General features: G+C 49.2%; 1 protein-coding gene across 2 annotated transcripts in view; it reads right to left on the bottom strand.

Annotated features, from left to right (window-relative positions):
• UST (uronyl 2-sulfotransferase) overlaps positions 1-15,568 on the bottom strand; it is a 293,864-nt gene that overhangs the window by 88,231 nt on the left and 190,065 nt on the right. For both annotated transcript variants that reach the window (XM_058534248.1, XM_058534249.1), the window contains exon 5: positions 10,776-10,929. In XM_058534248.1, coding sequence (XP_058390231.1) covers positions 10,776-10,929 — 154 coding nt within the window. The remainder of the gene's footprint in view (positions 1-10,775; positions 10,930-15,568) is intronic.

Below are 15,568 nucleotides of genomic sequence, written 5' to 3'. Positions count from 1 at the left end.
TACTTTGTAATATAAAATCCAGAGCCATTCTTAAAAAGCTTTATTTGTCATGACATTGAGTAGGCTTTGGTTAAAATTCTTTCATTCAACCCTGAATATCTGCGTGGGTTTAGGGTCAGAGCAAAAGTGCCCCGTGCCTAGAAGCTGCGTGATTTTATAGTCAATTGATTGCCCACCTGTCCCATTCAATCCTGGCTGCTTTCCTAGAAGATCAATGAAAATGTCCCGTGGGATAAAATCAAACTTCCTACTAAATTCCCACCAAACCACGTTTACTGGTATCATTTCTACCCTGTCAGTGATACTCAGTAGTCAATCATAAAAAGGAACTGAAGTGGTTTGTTAAGTGTGCTCTGCTAAACCAGTTGATTATGAGCTAGGGCCATCGTAACTTCCAAGCTTGATTATTACATAACTTTTCCAGGCATTTAAATTTTTTTATGTTATGATGTGAGTTTGACCTTTCAGTTGCATTTCAGGAGATCTGACAACTATAATACCTGTTTCTATAGAAGACAGCCCTGAAGTTCCAAGGCAGCGAGCTTTCTTCTCGCTCTCCATCCCCCACCTGGCTGCCTCCTCTTAAGAATATGCTGATACTAGAATATACATTGTGCCCCCTGCTTTGCAAAGAGGTCCTGATATGGTGACAGATGGTCAGCCATTCCCTCTCTGTTTCTATCCTCCTTGTGGTCAAAAGTATTCAGTCTTGCCCTTCAATTTTCCAGCCATTAGAGGGCAAGGCTGCTGCAGCTGACAGAATCTGAGACTTGTTTTGAGAGAGCCTGAGCGAAGCAAGCATTTTTCCAATTACGCACTATGTAATTCAATTTACATTTAGTAGAATAACTGCCAGCTCTTCTGTGTTAATATTGACATTTTCATAAGTACTTGCAATTAGAATTCAAGCTGTGATTCCAATAAATCTCTTAGATGTTTTACACTTTCTTTTCCTGTCTGTCTTCAGACTTTGCAAAACATTTTTAAGAACACGTTTGGAGGTCATTGTGCCTTTGGGGAATTTATGCTGCCTGTGTGAAACAGTCGGGCAGAGCAAAAAAAATTACAATTTGGTAAAGCAAATTGAGGACAACTATAGAGGTGTGCCAGGTTCTGAAAAACAAGTGTAGAGTATGAAATTCAAAATTTTAACACAGACAAATTGAACCATTAGTTTTTCACTTTATATAAAACTCCCGCTCATAGCTTCTTCGAATAGCTAGTTCCCTGACTGCATTGAAAGAACATTGTTTTAAAGAACATTTCCTAAATGGCTTGCATTTAAAGAGTGACACATGTCTCTTTGAAGAGATGGCAATGAACTCCAAATGCCTCATCGACCAAATAGAAAGAGGTCCTCATGCTAAAATATTTTATTCGCCCGAGTTCTCGCTCTCTGTTTTATTGCCTAAAGCACAGCTTCCTAAAGTAAGATCTTAAATGTACAATATAATATACTCTTTGGTTTCTGTACAATAAATTTTTACCCACTTTGATTTAGAAGAAAGTCTGAGTTAAAACATGTACAGAGTATTTACAAATTCAACAAATTTTGCACTACGCCATCAAACTTCTCTCACGACATTTATCTGCATCTGCCAATTAAAAGCCTAACAAATAAAAATTTCCAACGAGAAGGTAAATACAGCTTTTTCCAAATGAGCAGAGGTTGCAGAAAGTAAGCTTCTAGAAGACATTCAGGAGGCGTGTCTCGGTGAAAACAGCTCCTGCTACCAGAGCCAAGAATGGATGTGCTGTCATTCCTCAGTGGTTCTCAACCTTAGCTACACGTTGGCATTACGTGGGGAGCTGTTAGCAAGTCCTAAAGCCCAGGCCACACCCCTGACCAATTAAACCAGAATCTTTGGGTGGAGCATGGGCATCGGGAGTTTTTAAGGCCCCCCAGCTGATTCCAGGGAGCGGCCACTCTGAGAACCACTGCCTTAGTAAAACCAGCCACCTGTCCTAGCAGGGTGCAGCGCTGAGCCCAGAGAGGGGAGAGCTGTAGCCGGAGTGGATGGGCTCAGCTGACAGGTGCATGGCTGGCGGGACGCACCTGGCAGTGCTCTGGCAGCCCAGGGGTGTGATGTTCTGAATGGGACCTTCCGTCGAGAGAGCAGGTCAGGCAGACCTGGTCTGGCCGCAGCAGATCAGCGCTGCGTCCCCTCCTCCGCTGCATACCCTCCTCAGGGACATCTGAGAACCGCTTCACTATCCCAAAGCTCCTTCCTCGCCTTCTAGACCCTCTGCTCCAGCCCAGCTGGGCAGTTCACCACGGAGCAAGCCTCGGACTCTCCAGCTGTTGTACAAACGCTCCCCTCCCCTGGTCCTCCTGGCCCTTACCCCTGCCTTACACTGCACCCGTCCCCAAAGACCAGCTCCCGCCTCTCCGACTAGCAGGCCTCCCACAATGACCCCAGCTCTCACTGATCTCCTTCCTCACCCAGATCCTCAGGCTGGAAGCTTCTGCATCCTTCTTTTGCTCAGTACACACGTCCCAGCCAACGACAATGCCTGTGCTGCTGCACTGAGCTACTCTCTCTCTGCTTGGTGGGGTTAGGCTTTTCTGTGGCTGGCCCAGCAGTTAGCAACTGGGAGGACAGTGACGTGTCTTACACTTGTTTCTAAGTCCTCCCCCATTGCCACCCCTGCTGCTCGATCGGCTCCTCGCACACAGTTGATGCTCCGTAAATACTGGCTCCTTGGTTTATCTCTCATTCGGATCTCTCGGTAGCCTTGGATTAACTGATCTAGCCGCATATTCTTGGAGCCCTTCTCTACTCAGTATGTTGTAGCTAAAGTAAATTTTTTAAATGTAAAAGTTTCAGGATCCCATGTAAACATGCCCCCTTGCTTTAAACCCTTTAGTGCCTCCCCAGTGCTGTTCAACAGGGCCTGGGAGGCTCTCCGGGGCCCGACGGCTGCCTGCTCACATTACTGGACTCAGCTCTTCCTTCCTTCCTCCACTCTCCCTGCTCCAGACTCCCTGGTTCTTCCCCTGTGCTCACAATGCTCCCTCCCACCACCGGGCCTTTGCATGCGCTGTTCCCTACATCTAGATGTTCTTCCTCCTCCTCTTTCCCTTCAGATCTTAGTTCAACCATCACTTCTCTGACCTCCAGACTTGCCAACTGCCCCATTCTACGCCTGGTCAGTGCTGCGCCTCTCTGCATCGTAGGAAGTAATGCAATTGCTATTTAACATGCATCCGTGTGGTTTGGGGATTAATGCCTTTCTCCCTTGTAGGACTCTGAGCTCTGTGACAACAGACACAGGGTCTACTTTTGCTCGATATTTTATCTACAGTTTCTACGAAGGTGCCTGTCACACAGGAAGCACTACATCAATATTGAATGAATGAACGATGAATGAATGGATGGATGAATGAATGAGTCATTAGAGAAGGGGGAAAAACAACATGTATGACTGGCACTTGGTTTTGCAGACCAGGGACAGTAAATCCACAGTGTGGTGTCACTGCATGGCACCAGAAAGCAGATGTGGGCTCCCCTGTGGATGGGACAGGCTGGGTTCAATACACCTGTCAGGCTCACATCACCTCCACGGTCCCCTCAGTCCCTGGAGTCCTTGGTGACACTGTGCCAGGCAGAATAATGGACCCCCAAGATGTCCACACCCTAATCCCTGGGCCTGTGAATATGGTACTTTATACAGCAAAAGGGATTCTGCAGAGGTGATAAAGGCTACAGGTCCCCCTTGAGATGGGGAGATTATTCTGGATGGGCCCCATCTAATCACATGAATCCTCAGAAGTGTAGAACTTTCTCAGGTGGGTTAGAGAAATGAGATTGAAGGAGGAGGAGAGGTTTGAACCACGAGAGGGACTCAACCCACTGTTGGTTGTTGCTTTGAAGGTGGAGGAAGGGGACCACATTCTCAGGAATGGAGATGCTTCTGGAAAATGAGAATGGCGCTCATCTGACCCCCAAGGAAACGGAGTCTCAGTCCTGCAACCAGAGGACATGGATTCTGTCAACCACCTGAACGGGCGAGGACACGGTCTTCCCCTCGAGCCTCCAGAAAGGATTCAGCTCCGCCAACACCCTGACTCTAGCCCAGGGAGACCGGGCAGACTTCTGACCCACAGAACTGTAAGATGGGAAATTTCTGTTGTTCAAGCCACTAAGTGTGTGGTAAATGGTCACAGCAGCAATGGGAAACTCACAGGCACTGTCCACACAGGTGGCTCCATCCTGTCCCCCCCATCTGACCACCCCCTTGACCACAGCAGGGGCAGCCAAACACGACCTGGGAGGTGGCTGGATAGGGTGACCAACTGGACGAAATGGTCACTCTTAGGAGCCTGGGCAAGCTGTAGAGAAACGCCAGGCAGCGTCGGGTGCGGATGGGGAAGGCCGCTGACAGGGGAGAGGAGGGCGAGCGTCTGAAGTGTGTCAAGGGCAGAATTACAGAGCAGGGGGCTGGCAGCCCTGTGCCGCTGGGGCGCCCGCACAACCTGGTCGCTAGACCTGGCTCCAGTTCTGCTGGTCTCCCCCCACGAGACGGGGCTGTGCTCTTCCCGCGTGGCATTCCCTGGCCAGTTGTGGTCCTCTGGTGCTCATTTCCAGACACATCCTCACACTTCCGCTCACATTTCTCCTCCTCCTGCGCCGTGTTTCCTGAGGCCACCTGAGTGGATCCGAGCTCCTCGTAACTAACGCAGCCTAACACCGCGTCCGCATATGTGAGGTTTGACCACACCCGCCCAGCCTCTCTGGGTCACCTTCCCAGTCTCTAAAAGGGGGCTCAGGGGTCCCTGCTAATCTACACCAGGGATGCTGTGAGGATGAACCAGCCAACACGAGGAGACCACGCTAACCACGGCCGTGGTGACGTGGCGGCCTCTCAGGGGGCGGCTGGAGCCTTCTGTTCTCCCTCACAAGGCCCCTCATCACCTCTCCTCTTCTCCAACATCCTCGTGTTGTCTCCCACTCTCCTCCTGCCCCTCCTCCTTCTGCGCCCACTGTCTTCTCCGTCTGCTGGGAGCTCGCAGGTCTTACTGAACCCAGGAGTGGTCTTTGGTTCTAAAAACTCCTGTGACCCCTGCTTTCGAGACACCTCAGGACAGACGGAGTGGAGGCTCCCCGCCCTCCGCGTCTCTGCATGGCTCACAGGAGCCCGGCGCTGCCTTTCTGCCCGGCCCACCCTCCCTTCCCGCCCCTCGGGGAGAGAGCGCTGCTCCTGTGAACTGACACCCCGTGCCGGCACCAGCTTAGGTTTCCAAGTAAACAAACACGGGACAAGTGTGTGCCAGCAGGCTGGGATCAAAATGCGTCTCCAGCTGTTGGGAAACAAAGTGAAGCAGTTTCCTTGGAAACGAATTCCCTGGAGAAGGGGGCTGGAGAGGCCGTTGGAGGGCTCAGCGGAGGTGGACCCGGAGGTTCAGGGCACAGCCCAGTGTGGCCTCAGCCACAGGAGAGCAGCAGTCCCCGCTGGCTCCCCAGAGCTGAGAAGCCCCCCGTCTGTAGAAAAAGGGTCCTTTTAGGTCATGTGGAGCCACCGACAGAGCCAGAGGATGAAAGCATCCATGTGAAATGTGTTTTGGAGAGTTTTAGCTTTCAAAGCACTTCTGTGTAGAATGTCCAATTCATTGCCAGAGAACCCTGTGACATAGGCAAGGTAGGTAATAGGGTCCCATTGTACAGAGGAGAAGAGTAAGGTCTACAGAGGCTAAATCGCTGGCAAGGTCCCCCAGCGGGGGCAGCCGAGAATGGAACGTAAGAACACCACGTCCTAGGCGCTGTCTCAGCCTGCAGCCATAAGCCAAATTTGAACTCGCTGGAGACAAACAGCATTACTTTCCTACCTTCAAAGATTCAGAAGATGTAGCTATTTACTGAAATACTTAAAAAGCAGATCACCCAAATCCATTACTCGTTTTCTTTCTTTAAGAAGAATGATGCTGCAGGGACAGAGGCTAAGCCGGAGCTCTCACTCACAGGACAGCCTCGGCCGGTCAGGAGAGAGTGGAAATTTCCAGAAACGCGTATTTCTATATACACTTCCAAAGCTAAAGGACGTTGAGAGTCCAAAACTCTCAGGAAGATTGAAGTGCGTAGCTTTCTGAAAACCTCGGCTGACGCTGGCCGATTTTCAGGCTTCTCCAGAACCCAGCGGGGCCAGCGTGATTCACTGAATTCTTTATGCATTAAGAAGCTGTAAACTACGCATCTTTTCTTTTAAACATGGATGACTTTCCACGCTTTACAGCCAAGCCGAATAAACAGGATCACAGTTTTCTCCCAGGGAAAATTTCCTCCTCTCTCCTCCTGCTCGTCAAACGGAGATCATCCAGGGAAGCTGCAGGAAGTTTGGGGAAGGAGCCCAACCTGACATTTTTTGGAGTTGGGAAGGGCCAAGTGGTATCTCTGCAGAATATTTCTCCAGGAAACTCGCTAAGGTCAACAGCAAACACACATCACACATGTTTAACCGGCAGAGGGGAAATGGCGGCATAAGAAATCCATTTTCAGGGAAACTCGGCGACTGGAAAGGGAGTGGCTTCTGTAGGGACAGGATGCTCTCTCTTGCTTGTAAGTCACCACTGCGGCTTTTCACAAAGCATCATTCATTCTTCCATTAACCATGTCCTGTGTGCCAGGTACCTCCCTGCCCTGGAAATAAAGCACCTGGCTCCAGCTGGAGAAGAGTCTCCTGGGCTGGGGTGTATCCAAGTGTCCCTGGGCTCAGATCTGACCCACCTCACGACTCTAAAAACGACCAGAGGTAGCCACTTCTGCACCGGGGAGCAGAAATGAGCCTCAGAGAACTGTCTTTTCACTGTGTGGCTGCTACCCATCGAATCTGTATTCATTCCAGCAATAATTCATTTTAAGTTGATTTTCTGGTAAATATCAGTGAGGAATGGTTTGGAAAGAAATAGAAACCTTTAGAAAATCTGTTTCTGGAAAATATGGGGAGTAGCTGTAAGAAGCTTGAATATTAAAAAAAATTGTTATAACAGCTATGTCTTTGTGAAGATGTGTCAGACAAAATGATTTTATATGAAAAGCATGGAACTTGGCCCAGTCCTCTTCTCCTTTTACCATTCAGGAAGTAAATCCTAGTGATGAAACAACACAGTGCTGGAGTCAGGAAGCCTGGCTTCCACTCCTGGAGGGGCCTCTAACCCACCCAGACCGAGGCCCGTGCCTGCATCTGTGAAACGAGAGTTTCCTCGTGACCTCCAGGGATCCTGCAAACCTGAGCATCCCTGTGCCCTTTTCTATTTTCTTCTGAACCACCCAGCATCACAAGATGATGTTATTTCATCCCCAGAGTGGGCTCAGAGGCCCTGGCTCTCTCTCAGCTGTATGCTAAGCAGTTCTGCAAGGCTCAGGGCCAGGAGCAGAATCGCCTGATTTTTGGCAACCAGATAAAGTGAGTGGCTCCGGAGCACTGAGATCTGGAAGAATGTGGGTACATCAGTGGACCTGTTTGGGGCCAGCGCCCGTGACTCTGTGTGCGTGCAGCGTGCAGGGAGAGGCCTCCTCTCTCGATCCCCGAGGGGGTGGCCTGCCATGCCTGCCTCCTCGGATGGGGGGACACCCTGCACAGCCCCTCCCAGCCCTGCTCGAGGCAGGGCCCTGCTGAGGGCACAGTGGGCTCCTCACAGCTGCCCTGCACCCCACCGAGACACAAACACCACCCTCCTTTGAGCAAACAACTGACCACCCAGGCTTGCCAAAACGAGGACAGGCTCTGAAAGGGGGCAGTTTGATTTCAAGGGTCTAAGGGGACCAGGGAGATGGCATAAGAAGTTTCAGCTACCAAAAAAAAAAAAAAGTCAATAGACTGTCTTCTTCCAAATAAACAAACTATCCTTTGAACAAGAAAACAGCCTCCTAAGCGAGTCAGGCTGGGGCCAGATCATAAAGGAGTCCCGTGTCCCTCGGGCTCCCCCGTACTCCCTGCTCCCTGATTTCTCCCTCTGCTGCTTCGGGGAGCCCCATGCTCTCCCGCTGAGGCCTTGTCAAAGAACGGTCTGAGGAGTGCGTCTGACACAGCCCCTTCCCCGGACACAGCTTATGTGCGGACAGGGGACCCCGCACATCTCTAAGGGAAGAGTTCCAGGCAGGGACATTTCCCCGGAATCACTCAGATCACACCATAAAAGCTGCCACCAGCTCTTCAAAAATACAAGACTTGCCCCTACGCCTAACTTTCGACATTTTATGGGCTTTTCAAAACAATCGAAACCATGATTTTTTTCTCTCGTTTACATCTTCTCTCACAAATGATTACAACTTACTGTTTGTGTGAATGTGTGAAGACCACGTTATATGGAATGACGGCAGAAACTTGATTTCTGATTTTCTCAGGGGAGAAAACCCTAGAGAATTCCCCTCCACTCCTACATGCATGTTTTTTGTTGTTGTTTATATTTGCTAAGTAGAGTGCTAGTGAGGTCTCCCGTGTGTCAGTCCCTCTTCGTGTACCAGGGACATAGGTGGAACTCTGATCCTATCTCGTCCTCAAAGTGCTTCTATGCTGTTGGGAGGAGAGGAGGGAAGTTAAGACATCGCATCACTCCGAGAAACAACAGAGCCAGTACAGAACTTGGTGGGAGCACAGAAGAACACCAGGACCTCCAGGTACAGCTACGTAGGTTGTGCATCCAGCTCTGGGGTCACCATCCCACAAACTCCGTTTTCAGTAGAGGCCCCCGGAAACTTGGAGTGTGAGGAGCCTGTGCGACTTCTAGGACAAGCTTCCAGGGGTCAGCCAGGTACAGATGGAGCAGGAGGCAGGAGTCTTAGCTCCTAGAAAGAAGGGGGAGAACTGCCGAGGATGTTTAAAGGCTGGTGGGATGACGCATCCTCTGTTGGGACAAGTGGCTCAGACCTCCGGTGGAGAGTCAAGAGAAGGAATCACTGATGAAGGGGTGTTCCATTTGGGGTCATCCGTGTTACTTCCCAACTCACTCAGTGCCTCACCGGGCCTTATACCATTTGTGGCCTCCAATCCTCACCTCTCTGAATTCACCTGACACTTCCCGCTCCCCCCCTCACCCCACACCAGCCACACTGTTCTCCCTGCTGATCTTCGAACGGGCAGCACGGTCCCCTCCAGGCCTTTGCCCCCACTGCCCCTCCACTTGGAGCTGTGTCCTCCCGGCTGACCAGCTGACCGACTTCACATCTCATTCTCACTGTTGCTCAAGTGCCGCGTCCTCAGCGCCTTGCCTGAGCTCCTTATGAACATCGCGGCCTGCCCCCGCCCCTTGGGCATTCTGGGTCCCCTGGACCGCCCCTCCAGTTTCTCGTTTTTCCAAATCACTTTTCACCTTCTGGTAGACTAAGAATTTACTTATTATCTACACTAATATTTGTCGAGCAAGATTCATAAGACTCGTTTCCATACCTTTGGTTTTTCAGCATTTTCTGCACAACTTGGTTCTAACTTTCTTAGTATCAGAATTAAATCAGAAACTTTGAAATATATTTTGATTAAAGGGACTGTGCTGTAAGTTTTTAAAGGAACATACACATGCTCATCAAGATCCAGTACAAACTATGAAGATAATCAGAGTAGAAATTCTTTCTCTAGTAAGTGGTTCTATACCCTACATGCATACTTGTCACCGAATAAAAAATACATAGCCATATTCACAACATGTAGTATAAAGAAAAAGATCAGGGCTTTTGACATCAAAAACTAAAAGCAACTTTGAAAATATACCATCAAGATATTTCACGCAAGGCTTAGGTGGTTGAACAAATGCTGAAAGGCGTGTGACAAGCCTTGGTTTCTGGTCTCGGCACATCTACAAACTAGTTGTCCAGTACAAGATAAGACACTTCTCTGCATCTCAGTTTTCTCAACTCTAATCCTGGATTTTTAAGGCGTGACAGTGACATCATCCACAAATGCTCCCATCCTCCAAACATACGCTTTTATCACATTTTTAAAAATTAAATGAGGAATTTTGGGCATTGAGCTGGAACTGTGCCCGACGATACTCCTTTAGCTACAAGAGTGCCGCCGTGGACCCTCGGCTGCGGGCGCAGGCTCTGCGTGAGTTTCCGGCGGCGGGAACAGATTTGCACTGACCCCTCAACACTGCCTTCTCTTTCTGCTGCTGCCCGACAGCCAGGGAGGGTCTGGGTGACCCCAGGGGCTCTCTCTCACACAGAGACCAGGATTTCAGCCTCCGCAGCACCAGGCTCTCAGCTGCTCAGTGAGCTTTTGTCAGTCTAGGTTACAAACAGGTGAGAAACGAACCTCGTACTCTGGTGCTGGCAGAAAGACACATGACTCTGCCCTCCATTTTTGTTATCAACTTCTGCGCCATGAAAATGATTATTGGGGTCAAAACGAGCACCCCTCTGGAGCTGAGGGTCCCACAACAAGGTCCACAGAAAGCAAACAATTTTTGCCCAGATGACCTGATTCTGCTGTGCTGTGGCGGAAAAAACCTGGGACTTGAAGGTAGAGGACCCGGAAACTGAGGATACTGCTGGGCTGGACTCCCCAGGGAAGACCATTTCTTCTCTGGGACCTAAAATCTAGCACTGAAGACAAACGGGGGAAAACAAGACTACAAAGTCACCACAGAAATCCTTCGTTAGGATCTGGGTCATCTGAAATCATTTTTCACTGGAAAAACTTCCTCCCTGAGGAAGTGCCCTCGCGATGCAGAGCTCCGTGAAGGTGCCACGGGAATGCCATGGGCGGGGAGCGTGAGCTTCCCTGCCTCCGGGAGCTGCTCCCAGAGCAGGGAGGGGCCACGTCTTGGGGGCAACAGGACTTACCAGGTAGCGTTCCTCCTGCCTCATGCTGGGGGTGCGGATCATGTGATTCTGTTCCCCTCTCCAGTCTCCAAAGCGACGGAAAAAGTAGTTAGATAAAAACCGGTTGACGGGGTCTCGGATGATGTTGATGTAGACGGGCTGGTCCCCTCCGAACCTAGCACGCACAGACACAGAGCTGGTTACAACCCGTCACTTCTGGAGGGAAAGAAAGCCCGCTTCCACAGTGTCTCCCCTCCGGGTTGACACATTACCACCTGGTACCCGTCTGCTAAGGCACCCGCGAACAACTGAATCAGCAGGCAGTGTCTCCTGATAGGCGTTTTATTATCGTGAGGAAGTGGAGACGGTGATGCCTCCTCGGCCCCACCGAGAGGCCGTCAGGATGTCGGTAGGTCAGGACCGTACAAACGATGGTACCGGTCACCGTGAAGGTGTGCACAGACGGGGTCTTGTTTCTCACAGGCTGTAGGTTCTGAGGCAGGGACGCACTGTCTTGGATTTTGTACTCCTGGGGTCTGGCAGGGACAACCACTGGCATGTGGTGGGACCTCAGGGAATGTGTCAGCTGACTGGTAAGTTCTGACCACTTTGTTGGGTGAAATAGTACTTATCCTACAGTCTCATTCAGACCCTCTCAGGTAAGGGGCTCTGTGGGAAGTGGATACAACATCCAACGTTTGTTAATTGCTCACCGTTCACCTTGTCAGTTCTTCACGTGTCCAACTCACCGAAGCCTCACAACCATAATGACCCCCACTTATACCTGGGGAAACTGAGGCAGGGAGCGGGTAAGTACCTTGTGGCTGAGCCAGATGGGAAGCCAGGCCGTCTGGCTTCAGAACCTGTGCTCTGAGCCATGGACAGAAGATTCCGGAGTTGAGAAAAGGAATAAGGTAAGGGGATATCACGCACACAACAAAAATCAATATAATTATCCTCAAATGACGGCACGTGTTTTTAGATAAAAATTAAACCAATATGTAGGTGTCCCATTTTAATTCCGTCTACAAAGGGGTCAGACAAATGCATGCTGGCCCCAGAGCGAGGCCTTCTGGGAGCAAAGTGAGCGGCTGGGCTGAATTTCCCTTCAGGATTCTTCCCCTTTCGCTTTGAACTGCCCGAAACCGGTGACCCTGAGGGGCCTGGGAGACCACTCCAGGCTCTGGGCAGAGCCTGGGGGCCTCCTGAGGGACCCGCAGGTCCTCTCACCCCGTGACCCCATGAGCTTCTGATGAGGATGCCTAGACGGTCAGTGAGGGGTCAGACAGAGGTCAGAGAAAACCAACTGACACACCCCTGCTCCCTCCCCCTCCAGCTGGCAGACTCCGTTCACCTCTCAACGCCCAGCCCAGAACCAGTCACATCCTTCAGCAACGGGCCGTCCTGGTGTCAGGCCCTCCCCCTCCAGCTCCAAGTCCTCTCCCCAGCACCGCCTGTCCGTGTCTGCTCTCCCACCAGACTGCGGGCCTCCCGAAGCCAGGAAGGATGCCCTTTAGCACAGTGGGTGGCACACAGCAGGTGCTCAACTCATGAAGACATGAACGCCTGGGCGTGTGCTTCCAAGTTGGTAAGTTTCTGCCAAGACCACAGGGCTCTGGTGTAGAGGAAAGTGGACGGAACAAGGCACCAACCCTTTTCTGTGTATTAATTTGTATAATGTGGCCCCCAGGTTATCTGCATTTTTAAAGAGAATCTTCAGAGAGAAGAATCCTAAGGAATAAAAACAAATGCCTCTCCGACGGTGGAATTTCAGGCACCAGGATGAATGAAGGATATTCTGGACTCCTTCAATATGCCACTTTGGAAACCACGCTTCTCGCGGGTAAGTTAACCATGCCAATATGAATCTTGTCAATACCCGGACGTGTACCCGGTGACATTCATGCAGCTCGATGGACAACCATCTAGTCCCAGAAGTCAGCCATTCGACCACCAGCTAACCACCAGCATCCTGGATGTCTCCTCCTCTTTTTAATTAATTGAGTTTCGTATCTGTGATAAACAGCAACTAAAGTAACAATGCTGGGGATTAGGAGGACAAAGCACGCACACCAGATGTGAATGCAATTAAGCCCTCAGAAACTGCATCTTGCTTTTAAAAACCTCAACTGTACTTCTATGTTCATGTGAAGAACAACTATTAACTGCTAATTAGCAGAACTGCCCAATCGTGAGTCAACGGCCAGCTCCCCACCACGAGATGTTCTCAGCCTGGCCACAGCCATCTTCCGCCGAAGGCCACAGACATGAGGATGGACGAGGCTTGTTGAGTGTGGGTGATTTGCTCCTGTTTGCACATTGTAGCCCAGTGCAAGATTTCCACAATGATTTTCCAGAACTGAAGTTTTTGATGGTTTAGGAATTTATTACCAAGTATCAGATAATATATTAGCCTCTCTCTAAAAATTTCTGTGAGAGAGATATTTGATAGACATCTCCCCCTTTCCAGAATGCAACAGTGATAACGGTTTCGGGCTGCCAACTTTCATCCTTTTCTAGGACATGCAGCTTCCTCCCACACCGGCTGAATCTGGGGTGGCATGTGAGTTATACAAGAGAGACCAGACTACCATCCACGTGTGCCAGTGCCTCAGAAGGGAAACAAATTTCCCACCCTCATCCCATCCTCTCTCAGGATCAGTTTCTCCCGTCTCAGTAATTGTTTAATGTGAGTTAGAATTCCTGGTCACCCTTAGACGGTGGGACCTTAGATGGTCACCGGGACCTACTGCTGATGCCATTCTAGAGGGAGAACGCTTTGTACCCCGACCCCAATCCCACACAGCACAACGCTCTGCCCTATTTTTAAAACTTTGGCGAAGATTCCACAACCTCCCTGTGAAGCCCATCCTATCGGTCAACCCGACAGCTGAGGAGTCTTGGGGGCACTCGGCAAAATTCCTAATCGTCTTTTCTGCTCCTTCCTTTTTGTTGCTCCCCTCAGCACCAAGGATTAACTGCTCTTCATGTGCTTTTATAACTTTTAATCTTTTTGGCTTCAATTGTCATTTCCTTAACTTTTCCTCTGTGTGTTTCTTTTTGAAATTCTTTTAGCATTTGTCTTGAGACTTATTTCCCTTCAATCTATAATCCGTAGCTCTAATCTGGTCTTTATCTGGCCCTAAGAGACTGTGGCGACCACAGCTGACGACAGGTTCCATGCTGTCCATACACTGGAGAGTATGGGGGTCTGGTCGCATTGTGTCTGTCGCTTAACAACACACCCTCTTATCCCTTGGTCCCCACAATAACCCCTGCGTAGTTGACGCTCTCTTTTAAGTCATCCTAAAGCAGCGGGTATTTCCAATTTCTCTGACATTTGTTCATAGGTCATATTTACCAACTCTTTAATCACTCCAGTGGGTCTCCTTCTGACCCTCTGCAAATTTATCATATTCTTTTTATTTTTGTGTTTTTGATGAGAAGATGAAGATCCAAAGCAGCATATAATTCTCTAGACTAAAAATTGCGTGGCTCTCAGTTTTCTGATGCTTTCCTGAATATCTTATTCTGAGCATTTTCTTCAACATCTGCCCCACGCTGACACCTCAGTCAATCAACAGCAGTCACCTCGCCAACAGCTACACAAAGCACGCAGGGAAGAATTTTAGGTATATTTTCATCAAATTGCTGATGATATTTCTTCCTAGAATATTATTGCATTTTAAAATAATACTTAAGATCAAAATTATTCTGGGGAATTAAGACTGTTTTGTCCTCCGACTATAGTAGAGTTTTCTATGACTGGAAACAGTTTTTGAAAGTATATCTTTATTTTTTTAATTGTGGTAAAATATACGTAACATAAAATTTACCCTTTTCACCATTTTTAAGTGTACAGTTCAGTGGCGTTAAGTCCCTTCACAGTGTTGAGCAATCATCTTCACCATCCATCTCCAGAACTGTCTCATCATCCCAAACTGAAACTCTGTGCCCTTTAAGCAATAAATCTCTTCCCCCCCTTCGTAGCCCCTGGCAATTTCTATTCTACTGAAAGTATGTCTTCTTTTTCACCCCTGGCCTAAAAGTAGAGGTTATTCTTGTGCTGTTCCCTACATTAAAAGAGGAAAAGGACCACAAGTCCGGAGGCCCAACTTTGATTCGATAACTGCTGATATCAATTTTTATTTTGATGCTCTCTTCAAAGGTTGAGGCTCTGCCCCCGCTACAAAAGATCTGCAGGGCACAGAATTAAAATGGACCACTTTGCTAATGAGAATAAAACAAAGTCAACATTTAGAAACGAGATGTGGAAACCTGATTGAATTATGGGCTTGGCAAGATCTGCTTTGTTTTGTTACACAACGCCATCAGAGGGCAGACTTCGTTCACATCAGTAAGGAAGACTCCACTTGAAGGGAAGAGAGAAAGCGTCCAAAACACCTCCACTTGCACACCGCACCCTGCCTGCTTCTCTAGTGATTGATTTATTTTCAAATGTTTTGTTTTTGCAAGTTAGTGTTGGCACTGGAGCCACCATCTGAGATGAATGAGGAAAGAGAAATGGAAGCAAAGGAGGGTGAGGGGGTCATGGGCGAGAAAGGAAGAATGACACGAAAAAGGTTAAGAGAAGTGGTAGCGTCGGCCCTCCGTATCCGGGTTCTGTGGCTGGTTGACTCCATGGATGCAGAAGCTGTGAATATGGAAGGCCATCTGAGGGACTTGAGCATCCGCGCATTCTGGCATCTGCAGGAGGGTCCTGGAACCTATCTCTGCGGATACCGAGAGAGGACTGCAGTTGGAAATTATGTAGTGTATTGACATCTCTTATAATTCGCTTGGACTGTTCTGAA

The sequence above is a fragment of the Diceros bicornis genome, chromosome 39 (assembly GCF_020826845.1).
Source record: "Diceros bicornis minor isolate mBicDic1 chromosome 39, mDicBic1.mat.cur, whole genome shotgun sequence".
Classification (NCBI taxonomy): domain Eukaryota; kingdom Metazoa; phylum Chordata; class Mammalia; order Perissodactyla; family Rhinocerotidae; genus Diceros; species Diceros bicornis.
The sequence above is the reverse complement of the archived record's forward strand: the minus strand, read 5'-3'. Positions and strand labels throughout refer to the sequence as shown.